Source organism: Bufo bufo, chromosome 5, assembly GCF_905171765.1.
Source record: "Bufo bufo chromosome 5, aBufBuf1.1, whole genome shotgun sequence".
NCBI lineage: Eukaryota > Metazoa > Chordata > Amphibia > Anura > Bufonidae > Bufo > Bufo bufo.
Window position 1 is genome coordinate 385655892 of NC_053393.1, and position 20881 is coordinate 385676772.

The following is a 20881-nucleotide window of genomic DNA, read 5'->3' on the forward strand; positions in this document are numbered from 1 at the left end:
TCGATCACATCTGCACTTACCGTATCACAAATGACCACGATACAGTCAGTTCGGCTCAGGAGATGTGGCAGACACGCAGATCATGTCTGCCTGGCCGATGGCAGTCGTGTGAATCAGCCCTGAGTGTGATAAATACGCCATTATAGGAGACATCTGGGAGGTTGAGTATGGATAAGATATTATGCCTCTTTGTCTGCATGCTGCCCATAAAATCTTACATTTTTCTGAACACATGGTGAGATGAAGAAGGATTTGGCTGCTTTCTTACTTTTTTGCTAACACATCATAATTTGAAGTTGCATGAATACATTTCCATGGTCGTATCTAGGCGCTTCTTTGTCTCATGTACTTCATCTCTCCACACGTCAGCTTTCCTTCTTTGTGCTGGTGTAGATGAAGGCTAATGGGAGATGCAGATCCCTTGAGGAAATTCGTTTTTGGTCATCCACTGACATTTGACAGTATCTGGTCGGCATATATCTGCCTCCATTTTATTTCTATTATTCCAGATAAGCTTCTATTATTCTATTTTCTATGATTATGGCATTTAACACACATACACATAGACGCTTGTTCAGTCGTACCAATACGCCTTAGACTTTCCCCCACATTCATCAGTGCAGTGAGTGCTGTGAATGGCGCGGGCAGCGGAGCGATGCTGTCTGTGCCTGAAATAACCAATAGCAAAGCTCCTTACAGCAGGGAAGAAGCTGGACAGACTCCACCGACTATGATGGGATCCGTTCGGGATCCTGTCTTTTTAGGGTACTTTCACACTAGCGTTATTCTTTTCCGGCATTGAGTTCCGTCCTAGGGGCTCAATACAGGAAAAGAACTGATCAGTTTTATCCCTATGCATTCTGAATGGAGAGCAATCCGTTCAGGATGCATCAGGATATCTTCAGTTCAGTCTTTCTGCCTTTTCAGGACGGAGATAATGCCGCAGCATGCTGCAATTTTATCTCCGTCCAAAATTCCAGAACACATGCCGGATCCAGCATTTTTTCCTATTGAAATGCATTAATGCCGGATCCGGCCCCGAGTGTTCCGGCAAAACGGATCCGGCTTTGCGGTCTGCACATGCTCAGACCGCAAAAAATGTGAAAAAAAAAAAACCGGAGAGACGGATTTTAATGCATTTGTCAAATGCCATCAGTGTGCATTCGTTTTGACGGATCCAGCAGGCAGTTCCGGCAACGGAATCCGGAATCCTCTGCCACAAGTGTGAAAGTACGTACCGTACCCAAAAGTGCTGCATATAAGGCTTTTTTGTCTGGTCTTTTCGACAGAATCTGCAACAGAGGCTCCAAACGCAGCCTCCAACGCAGATGTGAGCGAGTGCAGGCCTACGTATTATGTATTTGAATTACCCCAACTTTCGTATTCCTCCTCAAAAATGGTCAGAGGAGTATTTTCTGCAAAAAACGTAGTGCGACCTCTGGTCAGCAGTATGTAGCAGGGTCTGCTAGAGTGCGAGTCTGCAGATCCCAGAGTGCAGGGCACGAGTGGAGCAACACCGGCCTGTGGACCTGGAGGAGACCCGAGCCTGCATTACTTATTTTGGATGTCATGGACTGATTACTTGTCCCGGCTGCGATCCGGCTTTACTGAACTGTAAGTTTGCTGGAGCGAGCAATAAACCGTATTGAAGTGACTTTGTCGTGTCCCTGCCTCTCTTCAACACTGGTCGTAGGAGCCCACGGCATTACAATATATATATATGTTATTCATTTCTTATTGTTATGTATTACTGGTACTAAATGTTTCAGAGAATTGACCTGCTTCTCATATCTTGCATATTTCAGCTGAAGAAGTGGAAAGACTGGCTGCAATGCGCTCCGAGTCCCTAGTGCCTGGCACCCACACTCCACCCATCAGGCGAAGAAGTAAATTCGCCACTTTAGGAAGACTTTTCAAGCCTTGGAAATGGAGAAAGAAAAAAAGTGAAAAGTTCAAGCAGACGTCTGCAGGTAAATGCTTTTATATAATCCTTGTGTTCAAGTGTCAGCTCTCTGGACTTATCATCTTTCTTAGAATTCTTCTTTATGCTGTGCCGCTGTTATTCCCCCTGGAAATATATGAATCAATGGTGTTTCCATTACCCTTGTCACTGGTGTGTTTCCCCCCACATTATGACACTGTCCAGTCAGTGCTTCCACTGAAAAGGGAAATTATTACGTTGAATTGTTAGTTGAATCTTATATTTCCAAGAGGAATAACAATGGAATAGTGCCCCCTGAACTGATGTGAATCCACTTACCAGTTGAATTGTTCGGCTGCTCAGTGCAGTATACAGGAGATCCTGAATGTCAGCAGCTCTTGGCAAGTCAGTATTGTGGAATGCATAGGCAGCCCACCCCAAGCTCTGGGTCCAGGGGCTTCATAGGGTGATCCTTTATAGACACCCTGTAAATCATATTCATCATATTACTGTCTGACTAACCTAAAGCTACATCTCAGCTCAACGGATTTCATTGGTTTCCATGAAGCGCAGTAGGAGATAAGGCCTTAGGGCTCATGCACACAAACGTTTTTTCGTTCCGTATGCGGGCCGTATTTTGATTCCGTATACGGAACCATTCATTTCAATGGGTCCGCAAAAGATGCGGACAGCACTCTGTGTGCTGACAAATAGTAGTGTAGAAGCAGCACTGTGCGGTCTCAGGATAATGCGTCTATGTCAATGCAGCAGCCTAACCGTAGGCCCTTGATCCATCAGGCCAAATCGTATACGTGTAGAAAAGAAGATGGCTTCGGCAGCATTCCGCAATATCAAAAATACTTTAATCGTACCTCCAGACACAGATGGCAACGAACGACTGTGTAACAGTCTTTGTCAAGACTGGCTGCGTACCTCATGTGACCCACGCCATCGACGCACGGATGTGCGCTCTTGGGTGAGTGTTACGAGGTTGACGCGCAGTCTGTGACGTCAGTGAGGCCCTCTGGCAGCTCATTGGCTAGAGACACGTGCGCCTCCGGGCGCCATGGCGACGTATGATACTTCCGGGTTTTAGATGGGTTGAGACGCGACTGCGCATTACAGATAAGGGAACGCCGAGGAGAACTACACGAGTTCGTTGGACATGTCGTTAGCTGTGAGTTAAAGTATGAACATGTGTATCCTATTGTGTAGTGATCTGCACTAATGATGTAACGGGGTGTGTATTTTATATGAGGGGGGTACATATATGCCTATCAGATTTTGTGTCATTAGGCTTGACAAAGACTGTTACACAGTCGAAACGTTCGTTGCCATCTGTGTCTGGAGGTACGATTAAAGTATTTTTGATATTGCGGAATGCTGCCGAAGCCATCTTCTTTTCTACACGTATACGATTTGGCCTGATGGATCAAGGGCCTACGGTTAGGCTGCTGCATTGACATAGACGCATTATCCTGAGACCGCACAGTGCTGCTTCTACACTACTATTTGTCTCTACATTTGATCCGAGAGGCGTGCACTGGGGAGTTGGACGCAGTGGTGATACACATCATGGAGGGTCCCCCAGGTCCAAGTAAGAATATGGATACCTCGCCAAGACACATGTATGTATATACTGATGAGGACATACAGCGACTTATCAATGTAGATGGATGTGATGTGACATTTTTAAGCTCCCCCTCTGTTGATATCCTGAAACGTAAAGTAGAGCAGGACCTCAAGAGATTGAATACTATGGAATTACATTTGATTACCTTAAGGGAATATTACAAGCAACAGAGGATACCTAGGGGACTTAGATCTAATCTTCGCCCCAATTTATTCCCGACGAATGGTGATTTTTGTAAAGCCTTTGAAGCTATCAACAATCAATATTCTTTTGAATTAATGTTATTAAACATAGACTTTTTGCAGAAAGAGGTTGACAACCTGAGGAAAACCACAGCCGAGTTGGAAGTCCAGATCCAGGACCTCATGAGTGCTGAGGATTTTACAGTATACAAAGACAAGACCACACAACATATTGCACGACATAAGTTGGAAGTGGAACACGTCAAGAGAGATAAGTGGCATAGAGACTTAGATGATTACCAGTCTGGCAAAATATACAACTGGCAGTCATCTCAGCCACAAAGGTTTAATAGGCGTAGACGGGGTAAACGCTTTGATCAAGGCAGATTTGGCTTCAGCACTGGGGAATCTGATTCCGCTGACGAATCAGGTGCGTCTAATTTTTTAGGCCCAAGCAGAAAAAGAGGGGAAGGCGATATAGAAGGGGTGGTAGGAAACACCACCGATCCAACAAGAACCCTTCCCCCAATATCGATAGAGGCCCCCACCCATATCCAGGGGAGAGTAACGAGACGCGGACAGCGGAAATGATGAACCTGGTCGTGAACATCTCTTCCTTCCAGCTTGACAAAGCACAAATTAGTGTGCTAAGCCGTGGCCTAACATTCTGCCCTACAACATCAAGGGACTGGTTCGAGTTTGAGCTCGACTTACAAAAGTTCTTTAGACGCTTGAGACTGAAGGCTTTTTTTTCAGTTAGAAATATTGATGTACCTATTAGTCAACTTGATGTTTCCACTGATACCTTAATGTGCAAAAACTTCGATTTACGCAATAAAAGTCACTTTACTCCACCGCAAAACAACCATGTGATTGAAACCTACATCAGCTTTGTCAGGAAACGGATCGAGCAATTGAGGGTGGAGGGAACCCACCAGTTCAAACACAACCTATCTCAAGATGAGAGGCGGGCTGTTCTTGAACTGGAACACAACAAGCAATTGACGATCAAGCCAGCTGACAAGGGGGGCGCCGTGGTCGTGATGGACACCTGTAAATATATTGACGAGATCAAAAGACAGGTAGGAGATATTAATGTCTATGAGATGTTGGGCAAGGATCCGAGGTGGGACATAGCAGATATCATAGGGGTGTTATTGGATGAGGCTCTTAGTCAAGGAGTCATTGACGATGAACTAAACAGCTTTCTGCGGGTGAGCCATCCGATCACCCCTGTGATATATGTTTTACCAAAGATCCACAAGAGTCTTGTGGATCCCCCTGGCCGACCTATAGTGTCGGGCAGGGGTTCCATCTTTAATCCTGTATCCATCTTTTTGGACAAAGTGTTGCGGATCCACGCGACCACGGCTCCCTCCTATATCAGTGATACTGGCCATTTCTTGACAAAGCTGAATTCACTTGATTTGCCGGCGGAGTTTTTGCTTGTGAGTTTTGATGTTGTATCCCTGTATACATCCATTGATCACTCTTATGGTCTAAATGTCGTCGATGTGGCCCTGGCCGGCACAGGGCTCTCTCCTGGGGCGCGCCGGCTGATCCTCGCCCTCCTGGAGGTGGTCCTGAGGAGGAATTATTTTCTCTTCGGGGACACCTTCTACCAGCAAAAGCGGGGTGTGGCGATGGGGTCCAATGTGGCCCCCACCTACGCAAACATCTTCATGGCGGAGGTGGAGGATCGGCTGGTGTATCACTCCACATTTTTTGAGAGAGTCCTGTGCTGGTGGCGCTACATCGACGACATTTTCTTGATTTGGACGGGGACCGTGCCCGAGTTGGATGAGTTCCATGCGCACCTGAACTCTGGGGTCCGGGACCTGCAGTTCACCGTGATGCATTCTGCCCGTGAGCTGCAGTTCCTTGACGTCCGAGTTCAGGTGCTCAATGGAAGGATCTGTACTGATCTCTTCCAAAAACCTACAGACAAGAACACCTTGTTAATGTATGACAGTAGTCACCCTCAGAATATGGTAAGCTCCCTTCCGTGGAGTCAATTACTTAGAGTACGTCGCATCGTATCAGATGACACCCTCTTTGAATTCAGAGTTGATGAGATGTGCGATAAGTTTAGTAAGAGAGGTCATCCCACCAAATTGATTAACCGTACCAAGCATAGGATTACATCTATGGAACGTTGTTCCACTTTGGTAAAGAAACCACAGAAACATGAGACCCCCCGAATTCCATTTGTATCCATCTTTGGGAGTGATAGCGGCAATATAGCCACCATCCTACGTCAGGAATGGCAGATCCTGCAGAAAGGATTGCCTACAGTCACTGAATTTTCAGTTCCCCCAATGATGGCATACAAACGGAGCCCCAACCTACGGGATAGATTGGTGAAAGCGGATATAGGGGGTAAGGACATCGAAAGACAGAAAAGACTAGCACCAATGAGGAATGGTAATTTCCCTTGCCTTTCCTGTTGCAACTGTGGTGGCATCATGAAAGGCGACGGTTTTACACATCCCTATAGTGGTAAACGGTTCAAAATCAAGGGTCACTATACATGTAAGTCCACAGATGTGGTTTACATGATACAGTGCCCATGTAGCTTGATCTATGTGGGGGAGACTACGATGGAATTGAGGGAAAGAATTAATAAACATAAAAGTACAATAAGAACAGGTGCACTCGACAAACCGGTTGCCAAACACTTCATTGATTGCAAACATTCTATCAATCAATTGAGATTTCGGGCTATTGATAGCGTGGGATATTTGAGAAGGGGTGGGGACAGGAAGGGAATCCTGAGGAAAAAGGAACTTAAATGGATCCATACCCTTAGGTCCCTTCAACCCTTTGGTTTGAATCTAGAGTTCAATGTCTCATCCATCGATTGATGTGTGTCATTGTTTTGTCCTCTTAGTATAGGGACATTATGATTTTAACCTATATGTAGCGCATCCACCGGGGGATTGGTCCCCAAATTTATATGTCAAAGTGCTATGATGATGATCCATATGTGAAGTATACATGGGATACACTGTTTGTATTGCTATCTGTACTTGCTATGATATGTTTTTGCCCTATACCTGTTATGATCATGAATATGTACAGTCCGGCTTGATGTCCCTCTGTAATCGGGCTATTATCTGTGTTGTCTATATGTTGCACAAACCAGTTCATTTTGGATACGGATAGCACATATTTACTCCACAGTAAGCAGCGTGGATCGTGGCGTCTTCGTTGTCATGGCGCCGGTACCTGCGCGATGTTGTTACTGGCTGCGTACCTCATGTGACCCACGCCATCGACGCACGGATGTGCGCTCTTGGGTGAGTGTTACGAGGTTGACGCGCAGTCTGTGACGTCAGTGAGGCCCTCTGGCAGCTCATTGGCTAGAGACACGTGCGCCTCCGGGCGCCATGGCGACGTATGATACTTCCGGGTTTTAGATGGGTTGAGACGCGACTGCGCATTACAGATAAGGGAACGCCGAGGAGAACTACACGAGTTCGTTGGACATGTCGTTAGCTGTGAGTTAAAGTATGAACATGTGTATCCTATTGTGTAGTGATCTGCACTAATGATGTAACGGGGTGTGTATTTTATATGAGGGGGGTATATATATGCCTATCAGATTTTGTGTCATTAGGCTTGACAAAGACTGTTACACAGTCGAAACGTTCGTTGCCATCTGTGTCTGGAGGTACGATTAAAGTATTTTTGATATTGCGGAATGCTGCCGAAGCCATCTTCTTTTCTACAAGCACTCTGTGTGCTGTCCGCATTCGTTGCTTTGTTCCGTGGCCCCAAAAAATTATGAGGCATGTCCTATTCTTGTCCGTTTTGCGGACAAGAATAGGCATTTCTATAATGGGCCTTCTGTTCCGTTCCGCAAATTGCGAAAGGCACATGGGCAGCATCCGTTGCGGACCGCAAAAAACGGCACGTTCATGTGCATGAGCCCTGAGTGAATCAAGGACGTGTGCTGGTTATGTTGTCCATGGACCCCTCAAGTATCCATTGGCTCTGATGTATATATTCACACATCAGTGGTTTGCTGTGGACCGTGGGTCTGTGGTAACACCACGAAAGCATGCCCTTTTTTCTCCGTGATTATGGATCCCTCATGCACATATAGTCTAAAAATCCTTGAAATCTACAGACACAACACAGAAGCCACCCGGACCACATCCGCGTTTAGAGGAACAGCCTGCCAGAGTTCACCAGCATAGCCGGTTAATGGCGTGAACCACCGGATCCCCATTGAGTATATTAGGATCCGATCTGGCTGCTTTCTGGCAGAAATGCCAGCTTTCAGTCGGACAAAAAGTTGTGCATGGAAGCAGGCATTTCTACCAAAAAGGAGCCAGATCCCAATGTATTCCCTGGGGATCCAGTGGTTGACAGCATTATCTGACTATGCCGGATATGGTGAACTCTGGCAGGCAGTTCCTCTGCTGGAGCAGCCTGCCATATCTGCAGATGTGAACCTAGAATAAGTAGCTCCTTCTTTACTCCTTTTCAGTTTGTTCTCAAGTTTTTACTAAATACATGAATTTGTTGGCCTTTCCACTTTTTATTGGGCATTTTTGCCTGTCTACTGAGTACTTGATTTTTCTCCTTATTTCACCATCATAGTTGCTAACATTGCCTTAGCACATCCCGCCAGTGACATCTGCCTCCTCGATAATAAGAGGGTTGCATTCATTTATGAGGTTCACATTTCATTTTGAGGAAGAACAGATATGCAAAATATGATTTCGTTCCATGCACATTCTGGATTTTTCTCACTCCCAGCAATAAAGGGAGGTGTCCTCATCCACAAATACGGACAAGATCTCGCTGACGAATCCTCAAAAAACTGATGTGTGCATGGCCCCATAGAAATGAATGAGTCAGTGTGCTATCCGTGAAAACAGCAGATGTCACACTGAAAAGAAATATGGTTGTGTGCGTGAGTTCTTAAAGTCCTCTTAGCGCTCAATTGTGGATCCGCAAAACGCAGATGCTGCCTATTCTTTTCTGCAAAACGGACAAGAATAGGACATGTTCTAGTTTTTTGCGCGGCCACGGAAGGTAGCAACGCATGCGGACAGCACACGGAGTGCTGTCCCCATGTTTTGCAGCCCCATTGAAGTGAATGGGTCCGCAATGCAGACCCAAACAACGTTCTTGTGCCTGAGCCCTTAGTTTGTTGTTTATCTTGTGTTACTGCCTCCCAGTATGGTGTAACTGATTTTATGCTCGTTGGCAACATTATACGTCAGCTTGTTTTGTGTCAGCATTGAATTCATTGCACTTTTGTCTCTTTTGAGTCAGTATCGACTGCGTTGAGTTGCTTCTCCGTTTCGAGTTTATTCCATTGTTATTATTTTTAGATGTTTCTTTTTGCAAGTATTCATTTGCATACTTGTAGAAGAAAAAATCTTGCCTTTTCCTTCGTTCTACTGGCAACAACATCAAAACATCTGCTAAAAAAAAAGTAATCTCGCTATCTGAACCACTGATGTCAAGGATTGCAAGTAAAAGCTGTTATTATGTATAATAATTGAACAGTCTTCATGCTAGTCATGGAAGGAATATAATATTTGTATTGTTAGCAGGTTATGAATGCAGTATAGAACATATGGGCAGCACGGTGGCTCAGTGGTTAGCCTTGGTGCCTAGCAGCGCTGGGGTCCTAGGTTCGAATCCGACTAAGGGCAACATCTGCATGGAGTTTGTATGGGTTTCCTCCCACACTCCAAAGACATACTGATAGGGACCTTAGATTGTAAGCCCCATTGGAGACAGTTGGATGCTAATGTCTGTAAAGCGCTGTGGAATATAGTAGCGCTATATAAGTGCAGAAATTAATAAAATATTGGGGACTGTACTAACAGTGAAGCTTCTGATATCCCTAATATGGGATAATTGATGGCCATCTAATTTTTTAAATATTTTTTTTGCCTTCTTCTGGATCAACATGGTTTGGACTTGTTGAACCGGTAACTTTTTTATCAGAAACGTTCCTGTTTGAGGAGTATTTATGGTATTCTTGCAGGTTTATGAGGAATTTGTTGCGCATGTCATCTATTTCCAATACTTTAAGGGGATGTCCACTTTCTGGCTACTTGTGACCAAAGATGAGTGAGTATATGGCGCTTACTAATATAGCCTGTGTATACATTATGTCCCGTTTGCTATACTACATAAGCCATACCCCCATCCCCAAGATGGCCGCTGATGGAGGGTCACGTGACCAGACATCACTCCGTCTCCTCCATTCTAACACACTGCACTAAACTCCCAACAGTAAAGTGCAGATGGCAGATGTAGTGTATTTAAATGAAGAAAACATCACATGGAGGTGATTTGATTGGTCACATGACCCTTCATCGGCAGCCATTTTATGGACAAGACCTCTGTGTAGACAGCACAAATGACTTGGCAAACAAGGGGGCATGAAATACAGAATATGGCACAGAATTTCAACAAAGGCTATATTAGTAAGTGCTGTATAATCAAGTTACGCACACATTGGTCAACAGTAAGAAAGTGACCAAGGGGTCACCAGCTGCCTCCCTATCCAGTTATTTTTACAGACACATAGCTGTGGTTCACCTGATTAAAACAATTTTCTTCTTTTGTTGATCCGAGGCTCCGTTCCCAAGTTTTATGATATTTTTCTTGGGTGCAACAAGAGCAACAGTGATGCCCTCATTGCACTGTAGCCTGATTTGCATATTACGAAAAAAGTATTGTGGTAACTCGGGAACGGAGGCTCAGATCAACAAAAGAAAAACAGCGTTTTAATCAGGTGATCCAGAGCGATGTGTCTATGCAAACAGTTTGATAGGGAAGTCCCTGGTGACTGATTCCCTTAAAAAATGATTTGCAGTATATTATGAATATGAATATGTTTTTAATTGGCAGAGATATTGTTATAATAAAAAAAAAGTTATACTTGCCACTCTGAGGGATGTTGCTTCTCAGCTTTTTAGTTCTGACTGCAACAGTGAAGTACTGGTATACGGTGACTGCTGCAGCCAATCACTAGTATAGCAGTCTCATGCCATGTACCGCTGAGGTCAGTGATTGGCTACCACAGTCTCTTGTGTGCAGCACATTATCGCTGCCACTGAAAACATTACTCCACAGCTGCAGTGGCAGGCAGGAGACGAGTGGTGGTGCTGGAGCGGAAGGACACCAGGAGGTAGGTATATATTTATTTTATTATTATAACATTCTTCTGGCCCACTTAGAAAAAAGACATCTAGGACAAAAATCTTTTAACTAGGGGTGCACCGAAATTTCGACAGCCGAAAATATCGGCCGAAAATGCACCTAATCCACTTCGGCCGATATTGTTACATATCGGCCGAAAATATGGGGTGTGGGATTTGTCACCCACCATCTGCGGGCGGGCGCCGGGCGGGCGGTTTACTTTGTCACTGCATCTTTATTTTACCTTACAATCGTGAGGCTCTAGTAACTAACAACTCTGCAGGCAGAGCGGAGGGCGGCGTAACGTCACTTACTCACGTGACGCGCCTGCTCCGCCTCCTTCATTCATAAAGTGGGCGGAGCAGGTGCGTCACGTGAGTAAGTGACATTACGCCGCCCTCCGCTCTGCCTGCAGAGTTGTTACCGGAGCGTCACGATTGTAAGGTAAAATAAAGATGCAGTAAGTGATGCTGTGAGCAGCAGGGCCGGGGCTGTTATGGGTAGGGGGATCGGTCTATGGCACTGCTATGGGGAGGGGGGATCTGTGCACTGTTATGGGAAAAGGGATCTGTGCACTGTTATGGGAAAAGGGATCTGTGCACTGTTATGGGGAAAGGGATCTGTGCACTGTTATGGGAAAAGGGATCTGTGCACTGTTATGCCCATAACAGTGCACATATCCCCTTTCCATAACAGTGCACAGATCCCCCTCTCCATAACAGCGCCACCCACAGATCCCCCTCTCCATAACAGCGCCACCCACAGATCCCCCTCTCCATAACAGCGCCACCCACAGATCCCCCTCTCCATAACAGCGCCACCCACAGATCCCCCTCTCCATAACAGCGCCACCCACAGATCCCCCTCTCCATAACAGCGCCACCCACAGATCCCCCTCTCCATAACAGCGCCACCCACAGATTACCCTCTCCATAACAGCGCCACCCACAGATCCCCCTCTCCATAACAGCGCCACCCACAGATTACCCTCTCCATAACAGCGCCACCCACAGATTACCCTCTCCATAACAGCGCCACCCACAGATCCCCCTCTCCATAACAGCGCCACCCACAGATCCCCCTCTCCATAACAGCGCCACCCACAGATCCCCCTCTCCATAACAGCGCCACCCACAGATCCCCCTCTCCATAACAGCGCCACCCACAGATCCCCCTCTCCATAACAGCGCCACCCACAGATCCCCCTCTCCATAACAGCGCCACCCACAGATCCCCCTCTCCATAACAGCGCCACCCACAGATCCCCCTCTCCATAACAGCGCCACCCACAGATCCCCCTCTCCATAACAGCGCCACCCACAGATCCCCCTCTCCATAACAGCGCCACCCACAGATCCCCCTCTCCATAACAGCGCCACCCACAGATGAATTTCATTCATGAAAAAGAATTATTAATAAAATCATTAAAAAAAAAGTATTTTAAAAGTATTTGGGCAAAAAGGCAGTTTCGGTTTCGGTTTTCGGTCAAGGGCATCCTGAATTTTCGGTTTCGGACCAGAATTTTCATTTCGGTGCACCCCTACTTTTAACCTATCACAGCTGCAGACTTCTCCTTGCGTGTTTTCTGCGTATTTGCATTCAGGGGCATGTTAGCTATATACCTGCTTTTGCTTTGAGTACATCAGTACAATTATAATACAGCAGACAGGTTTCTCCTGTCCTTCATAATGGGCAGATGATTTGTGGTACGGGAGGCTTCGCAAGTCTGAATAAGTGGGGTTAGTGATATTTTCAGGAAAGAGGAAGCTATGTATATGGGCCACTAATTGTATATCATATTTCATTTTTCAGCTTGACTTGTTTATATTTCTGTAAGTCCTGTTCTTATTTATTGCCCAACCTACAACACGGCTATACTGGTCTCAGACATAGGGGAGCCATGATGCATTTATTATTACCAATCATACTAGATTTATAAATGCATTTTCTCCCATCTTTGTCGGCTACCTAAAATGTAGTTATTCAGGTTGTAAATTTCAGCGCTGTTAAATGTCAAATAAACCGTTGCACTCAGAGACATAATGATACCAGAATATTGGATTTATGGACTATTAGATACATAAAAAAAGTATAAAATAGTAAAATGAAGACATTTTACAGGAACGGATGCTGTTTTATTATTGTGCAGTGCAAATAAATGAATTTTGTGCAGTCCTGCCGGTATCACCGCGGCAAATCAGTGTCCTCAGCGGTTGGCTGCAGGGGCGGATTGGCCATAGACCCTACAGGGAAATTTCCTGGTGGGCCAATGCCCCAGGGGGCCACCCAAGTCAATTGGTGATGTGGCCTTAATAGTTTTGTGTGTCACGATGCTTCTACCTGGATACTGTCGCTCCCCAGGGTTAGCCTCTGCAGCATTCAAAGGAGCTGTGGTTGGAGGAATAAGTCAAGTCCAGACTTGGTAAAGTTTAACAGTTTTACTTGAATAAACTTGTATCCAGACAATATTTGATCTTTCTCTGGCTCCAGCAGGTTTTGAGGTGCACTAGTAGGTCAGCTCAAACACTTTACTTTGCCTTTCTCTACTAAACTTTCTAGCAGTTCTGGTACCGCTGAGTGGGGTGCCTTTGGCCGTTGACCCCTCGTAATACCCAGTCTATAAACTGAAAGGAGTCGTGGTGCTCTATGAGCTGCTTCCCCTGGAAGACTCCTACTACAGGAGAAGGTAGCTCCCCTCACTTTGCCATGTCTCTTCTCCTTCCAGCTCTCCACTAAGTCTTCACAGGCTAGACACCCCTTTCCTTTTGGAAGATCTGGGAGAGCCCATTCCTCCAAGAAGGGGGAGACAATGGAATGGTTATTTCTATTCTACCTATAGCTCAAAGCCAGACACACTGCCACCTACTGGTAAACCAAGCACAGTGCATGAAATACAATAAATAACACATATCACTTTCTGAAAAGAACTGGAAACAAAAGGTGTAGTGGTGTCACACATTGGTTAGGCATTAGAGACAGTAGCAGGTGGTAGGAATGGTACTGCCTGCTCTGGGGTACTACACCGCTGACTGAGTACATAATGAGCTCTCAACAGTAATTAATGCTTTGAGAATCAGGTACTCATGTACCCAACACATGCCCTCCTGAATTCAACTGCTGTGGCCCGCACCTCACCTCCTAAGCCCCCTGCTCCATAGACAACTGGAGGAGGAGGACAGAAGATGGTAGCTATTGGTAGACATCACAGAGGGCCAGCTTTTGGGGCAGTATATTTTGCTAGACTGTGTTATTTGGTTCTGCTGGGATGGTATTTTGCGCTATAGTATTGTTGACCCCGCCTACTTCTGTTGCCCGCCTTCTATTAATTTGGACCTGCCTACAAAATGGGTCCACTTTTCCAGGGCCACTTTAAGTTCCCAGTCCACCCCTGGTTGGCTGCATCAGTCACATGCTGTACAACACAGTGATGTGCAGGTGTACGAAACGTCAATGCTGCAACCAATCACGGTTCTCAGTGTTAGACCACTGAAGAGAGTGATTGGCTGCAGCAGTCATGAGCCGTGTATCGGCACATCACCACTGCAGTTGAAAGGATGGAACTGAACTTGTGCAACCACCTCAGTGTGGTGGACAGAGAACGAAGGAAATGAACAAACAGCAGATGGCGCTATACAGATGCATTTTGTTAAATAACTCAGAGGCTATACTACATTTTTGATTACATACAATTTCACGAGGTGTTGGTTTGAAAAAATGTAGAATATTTTTTGTAGGACAACCCCTTGAAGCACTATCAAAACTGCTGATACATTTGCACAGGTAAAATGGCTGGAAAGAGGGAGTGGTGAAGTAGCAATCCCCCACCCAAAAAAAAAAAAGATGTGGCAAGTCAGAAAAATCTGAGGAAAAAAACAAAACCTAGTTTTTAGTCTCTCCTCACAATTTCTCTTTACTACATAATGTTATAACCAGGCTACTTTTGTCTTTGACTCTTTAACCACTTCAGATTTGCCCGTTGACTTTAAACGTTCGGGTAGTGGTTGTTTATCTCTGAATGGACGTTCTGAAACATCCATTCAGAGATCGCAGCTGCACGCTAATCGTGCAGCTGTTGTGTCAGGGGCCCGCTTTCAGTGACAGCGAGAAGGCAGGGACAGTTCCCAGGTGTTTCTGCCTTCTAGATCGCTGCTATGCGCTTCCTGTCCCGGCCCGGTGGTCATGTGACCGCAGGGGTCGGGAGAGTGCAGGAGCTGTCGGGTCTTTCACAGACCTCGATCAGCCCTGCACTGAAGCTGTACAGCACAGTATAGTGCTGTACAGCCTCTCTGGAGGGTGTATTTCCCCTGTAACTGGGGCTACTATGTCAGCCAGAGTTACAGGAGAAATCAATGGTGAAAAGAAAATATGTTAATGTCCCCCCAGAGGTCTTGTATGACCTTATGAGGGACGCAAAGTGTAAAATGAAAAATAAAATAAATAAATAAAAATAAAGTGTGTTGAAAAATAAGGTAAACATTTTTTCTTTCCCAATTAAGTAATTAAAAAAAATATGTTAAAAATAGAAAAAAATAAATAAAATAAACATATTTGGTATTGCCGCGTCCGTGACAGCCGGCTCTATAAATATATCACATGATCCACCCTGTCCGATAAACACCATAAAAACTGTGCAACACCAAGTGATCAAAAAGGCGTATGTCCCACAAAATGGTACCAATAAAACCATCACCCCATCCCGCAAAAAATTTGCCCCTACATAAGAAAATCACTAAAAAATAAAATAAAATATATAGCTCTGAACATGGAGATATTAAAACATCATTTTTGTTTTTTCAAAAATGCTATTATTGTGTTAAAGTTAAACAAATAAAAAAAAGTACACATTAGGTATCGCCGTGTCCGTAACAACCAGCTCCATGAAAATATCGCATGACCTAACCCCTCAGGTGAATAAAAACAGTGCCAAAAAAAAGCTATTTTTGTCACCTTACATCACAAAAATTGCAACACCAAGCGATAAAAAAGGCATATGCCCCCCAAAATTTTACCAATCAAACCGTCACCTCATCCTGCAAAAATTGAGACCCTACATAAGACAATCGGTCAATAAATAAAAAAAACTATGACTCGGAGACACTAAAATATTATATTTTTTTTGCTTCAAAACTGCTATTATTGTGTTAAAGTGAAATAAATAAAAAATTTGACATATTAGGTATTGAAGCGTCCATAACAACCTGCTCTATAAAAATATCACATGACCTAACCCCTCAGGTGAACACTGTAAAAAATAAAAATAAAAACTGTGCTAAAAAAGCCATTTCTTGTCACTTAACATCACATAAAGTGCAACACCAAGCGATCAAAAAGGCGTATGCCACCCAAAATAGTACCAATCAAACTGTCACCTCATCCCACACAAAAAATAAGACTCTAACTAAGAGAATCAGTCAAAAAATAAAAAGCTATGGCTCTCAGACCATGGAGACACTAAAACATAACTTTTTTGGTTTAAAAAATGCTATTATTGTGTAAAACTTAAATAAATGAGAAAAAGTAGACATATTATGTATTTACGCGTTTGTAACAACCTGCTATATAAAAATATCACATGACCTAACCCCTCAGGTGAACAATGTAAAAATAAATAAATATAAACTGTGCTAAAACAACCAATTTTTTGGTCACCTTGCCCCATAAAGTGTTATAATGAATGATCAAAAAATCATATGTACCCAAAAATGGTACCAATAAAAATGTCAACTCTTCCTGCAAAATATAAGCCCCTGCACAAGACGATATACAGAAAAAATAAAAAAATATGGCTTTCAGAAAATGGAGTCACAAAAACATGTATTTTTTTTCAAAAATGCTTTATGTAAAACTGAAACAAACAAACAAGCAAAGTAGACATATTTAATATCATTGCGTCCGTAACAACCTGCTCTATAAAAATAGCACTTGATCTTGACCATTTTTTTGTTACCTTGCCTCTCAAAAAACATAATATAGAGCAATTAAAAATCATATGTACCAAAATAGTACCAATAAAACTGGCATCTAAAAACCAGTTCAGCAAAATCTGCCTTCCAAAAACCATATGGTGCTCCTTTTCTTCTGCGCCCTGCCATGTGCCCTTACATCAGTTTACGATCACATGTGGGGTGTTTATGTAAACCGCAGGACCAGGGTAATAAATATTAAGTTTTGTTTGGCTGTGAACCCTCGATGTGTTAAAGAAAAAATGAATAAAAATGGCAAATCTGCCAAAAAAGTGAAATTTAATCTCTATTTTCCTTTAATTCGTGTGGAACACCTAAAGGGTTAACAAAGTTAGTAAAATCTGTTTTGAGTAACTTGAGGGGTGTACTTTCTACAATTGGGTAAATTATGGGGGTTTCCACTATGTAAGCCCCACAAAGTGACTTCAGACTTGAACTGGTCCTTAAAAAGTGGGTTTTGGAAATTTTCTTAAAAAATGTAAGAATTGCTTCTAAAATTCTAAGCCTTGTAACGTCGTCAAAAAAAAAAAGAAGACATTTACAAAATGATGCCAACATAAAGTAGACATATGGGGAATGTTAAGTAACAAATATTTTATGAGGTATCACTTTCTGTTTTAAAAGCAGTGAAATAGAAATTTCGAAAATTGCAAATTTTTCTACATTTTTGGTAATTGTGGGATTTTTTTCATAAATAAAGGTGAATTATATTGACTTAAATTTATGACTATGACTTGGATAAGTAAAAGCGTTCCACAGTTATTACCACATAAAGTGACACATGTCAGATTTTCAAAAAATGGCTCGGTCAGGAAGGGGGTAAATGGCCCAAATGGGAAGTGGAGGAGAACTCGCTTTCCTATAGCAAGCAATCAGATTCCACCTGTCTTTTTTGACAGCTCCTCTGGAAAATGAAAGGTGGAATCTGATTGCACGATCACCGACCGTGGGGCAGCCGCAGCGGATCGCGGACCCATTCACTTTAATGGGTCCACGATCCGGCCGTTCCGCAAAAAGATAGGACATGTTCTATCTTTTTTGCGGAACGGAAGTACGGGACGAAACCCCACGGAAGCACTCCGTAGTGCTTCCGTAGGGTTCCATTCTGTGCTTCAGTTCCGCACCTCCGGATTTGCGGACCCATTGAAGTGAATGCACGCGGAATGCACACGGAACGGTGCCCGTGTATTGTCAATCCACAAATGCGGTTCGCAATACGGCAACGGGACACCTACGGTCGTGTGCAGGAGGCCTAACTGTGTTATATGAATGGAGAAAGTAATTCCACTGCACCACAGTATGGTTTCTCGGTAAGGGTACGACCACACGGCACAGTCGTGATGTGGTCATTAGGGATGAACGAATCGACTGCGGATGAAACATCCGAATTCAGAAGTCATGTACAGAGGAGAATACCTATGCATTGATGCATGCGATGGAGCGCACCACAATGCTTTTTTCTCATATAATTAATGAGAACTAAAGACTGTGCACCTCCCTGTACAACCGTAGGCATCCAGACGTACGGTATGTGCACTGTGCAGTGCATGAGTGCCGTATTACAATATAATACCGTACAATACAGATGTGGAATACTGTCATGCGCAAGAGCTTTTATAAAAGTCAGTCTATTTCCACAATGGACGCCAACAAAGACGTAGAGCTGGAGTTGTATGTTCACTGGCACTCTGATCCTTCCAGGAGCAATACCGCAATATGGAGCGATAGCAACAGAGAAAGGTTCCTGCGGGAACGGAATCATTGCATCGGATTGCACCATACCCAGGCGTGCCACTGCTGCTTTGTGCTATATTTCTCCAGCAGTAATCTGGCGGGTGCAGTGGCTCCAGGGAGCGCTGGGCCTCTTTTATGTAGGGTATCAACTACATAACAAATAGGCCCATGTGCATGTCTGATCAGAGTCACCGAGGCGTCCATGTGATGCTTTAAATTTGCTGTCTTTTTCAATTTGCAGTGCTTTTTCCACATGAATGGTAGAACACACTTGACATTTTATCTTTGCAAAAAGAGGTGACTTAAGAAGCGAAGAGACAGCCCGATGCTTCTGTGCTAACTCCAGTCTTTTGTGAAGGTCTCATAGAATTGAGGACTTGTGAAGCACGTAGCTTCAGGGTATTGTCAAGCTCTAATTGTGAATGTTCTTTAATAATTCAGTGATACCACTAATGGGGAGGGCTATGATTTTTCATCATTATAGTTACTAAATAGAAGCAGGTTTAGGATAGATACTAATGTTTCTGTAATTATGGCAATATATGGACAAACATTATTGTACAAATACCCCCCACAATGCCCAGGCCCCTCCTATAGACAATACTTACCCGGTCCTTAGCACCCACGTCCCTCCAGATCCCACTGGGTGGGAAGCAGCCAATAGCAGGGAGGTGCAGTGGTGGCAGTGCAGAGATCCGGAGGGACGTGGGTGCTGAGGACCGGGTAAGTATTGTCTATAGGAGGGGCCCGGGCATTGTGGCGGGTATTTTTACTATTGGATAACCCCTTTAACATGTTTATATGTTTTATAGATGAGTATTATGAATTACTGCATACTGTATGTGTTGATGACGTTTTTTACATGAATTTCTTTATTTCTTTATATGTATTTGGTGTGTCCTCCTCCTGCCTTAAAGGGGTTTTCCGGTTTGCATCAACATCCTTTCAAATAACCTTTTATGAAGGTAGCTGTAATTTTGTAATGTATTTCTTTTACCTTTATTGCTCCTGTTGTCCGTTCAGGACTTTGGTCACATGACCTTGTCCATGCAGCTTTCTTATTTTCTGTGATCTAATGTCCATGGGTGTGTCAAAGCAGTAACAGGGCAGTGATAGAGGAGTTTATATCTAATTAGCTGGGGGTAGGAGCTATAAACTAGTTGGGCGTTGTTATGGGCAGTGCTGGAGCTGTGGCAGAGAAAGAAGTGCTTCATGGGTTTGGTTGGATGCAGCCACAGAAAGTGCTACATACAGGATGGAAACAAACCAGAGGGTGAAAATGGGTCAGGAGAGTCCAAATTGAAAAAAAAAAAAAAGAGGTACATGAACAGAACAGATCTGGTAAAAACCAAAGTAATCCTGGAAAACAACTTTAACCCCTTCACTACCGAGCAACTTTTCACCTTAAATCCCAGGCCGTTTTTTGTAAATCTGACATGTGTCACTTTATGTGGTAATAACTTTGGAACGCTTTTACTTATCCAAGGCATTCTGATATTGTTTTCTCGTGACACATTGTACTTCATGATAGTGGTAAGTTTTAGTCAATATTTTTCATAAATTTTTTTTTTTTAAATAGCAAATTTACAAAATAATTGGAAAAATTAGCAACTTTCCAAATTTGCTTTTAAAACAGATAGTGATACCTCATATAATAGTTATTACTTTACATTTCCCATATGTCTACTTTATGTTTGGATCATTTTGTGAATGCAATTTTATTTTTTGGGGATGTTAGAAGTCTTAGATGTTTAGAAGCAAATCTTGAAATTTTTCAGAAAATGTCCAAAACCCACTTTTTAAGGACCAGTTCAGGTCTGAAGTCACTTTGTGAGGCTTACGTAATAGAAACCACCGAAAAATGACCCCATTTTAGAAACTACACCCCTTAAGGTATTCAAAACTGAAATTTTCAGAATTTCACTTTTTTGGCAGATTTTCCATTTTAATTCATTTTTTTCCAGTAACAAAGCAAGGGTTAACAGCCAAACAAAACTTAATATGTATTAGCCTGATTCTGTAGTTTACAGAAACACCCCACTTGTGATTGTAAACTGTTGTACGGGCACACGGCAGGGTGCAGAAGGAAAGGAACACCGTATAGTTTTTGGAGATTTCACTGGGATAATTTTAAGTTGCAATGTCACATTTGAAGATCCCCTGATGCACCCCTAGAGTAGAAACTCCAAAAAAATGACCCCATTTTGGAAACTACAGGATAAGGTGCTAGTTTTGTTGGTACTATTTTAGGGTACATATGATTTTTGGTTGC

General features: G+C 43.6%; 1 protein-coding gene across 2 annotated transcripts in view; it reads left to right on the forward strand.

Moving 5' to 3' along the window:
* The window catches only part of PHACTR1 (phosphatase and actin regulator 1), a 396039-nt gene that overhangs the window by 247756 nt on the left and 127402 nt on the right, over nt 1-20881 (forward strand). For both annotated transcript variants that reach the window (XM_040432504.1, XM_040432503.1), the window contains one exon: nt 1806-1970. In XM_040432504.1, coding sequence (XP_040288438.1) covers nt 1806-1970 — 165 coding nt within the window. The remainder of the gene's footprint in view (nt 1-1805; nt 1971-20881) is intronic.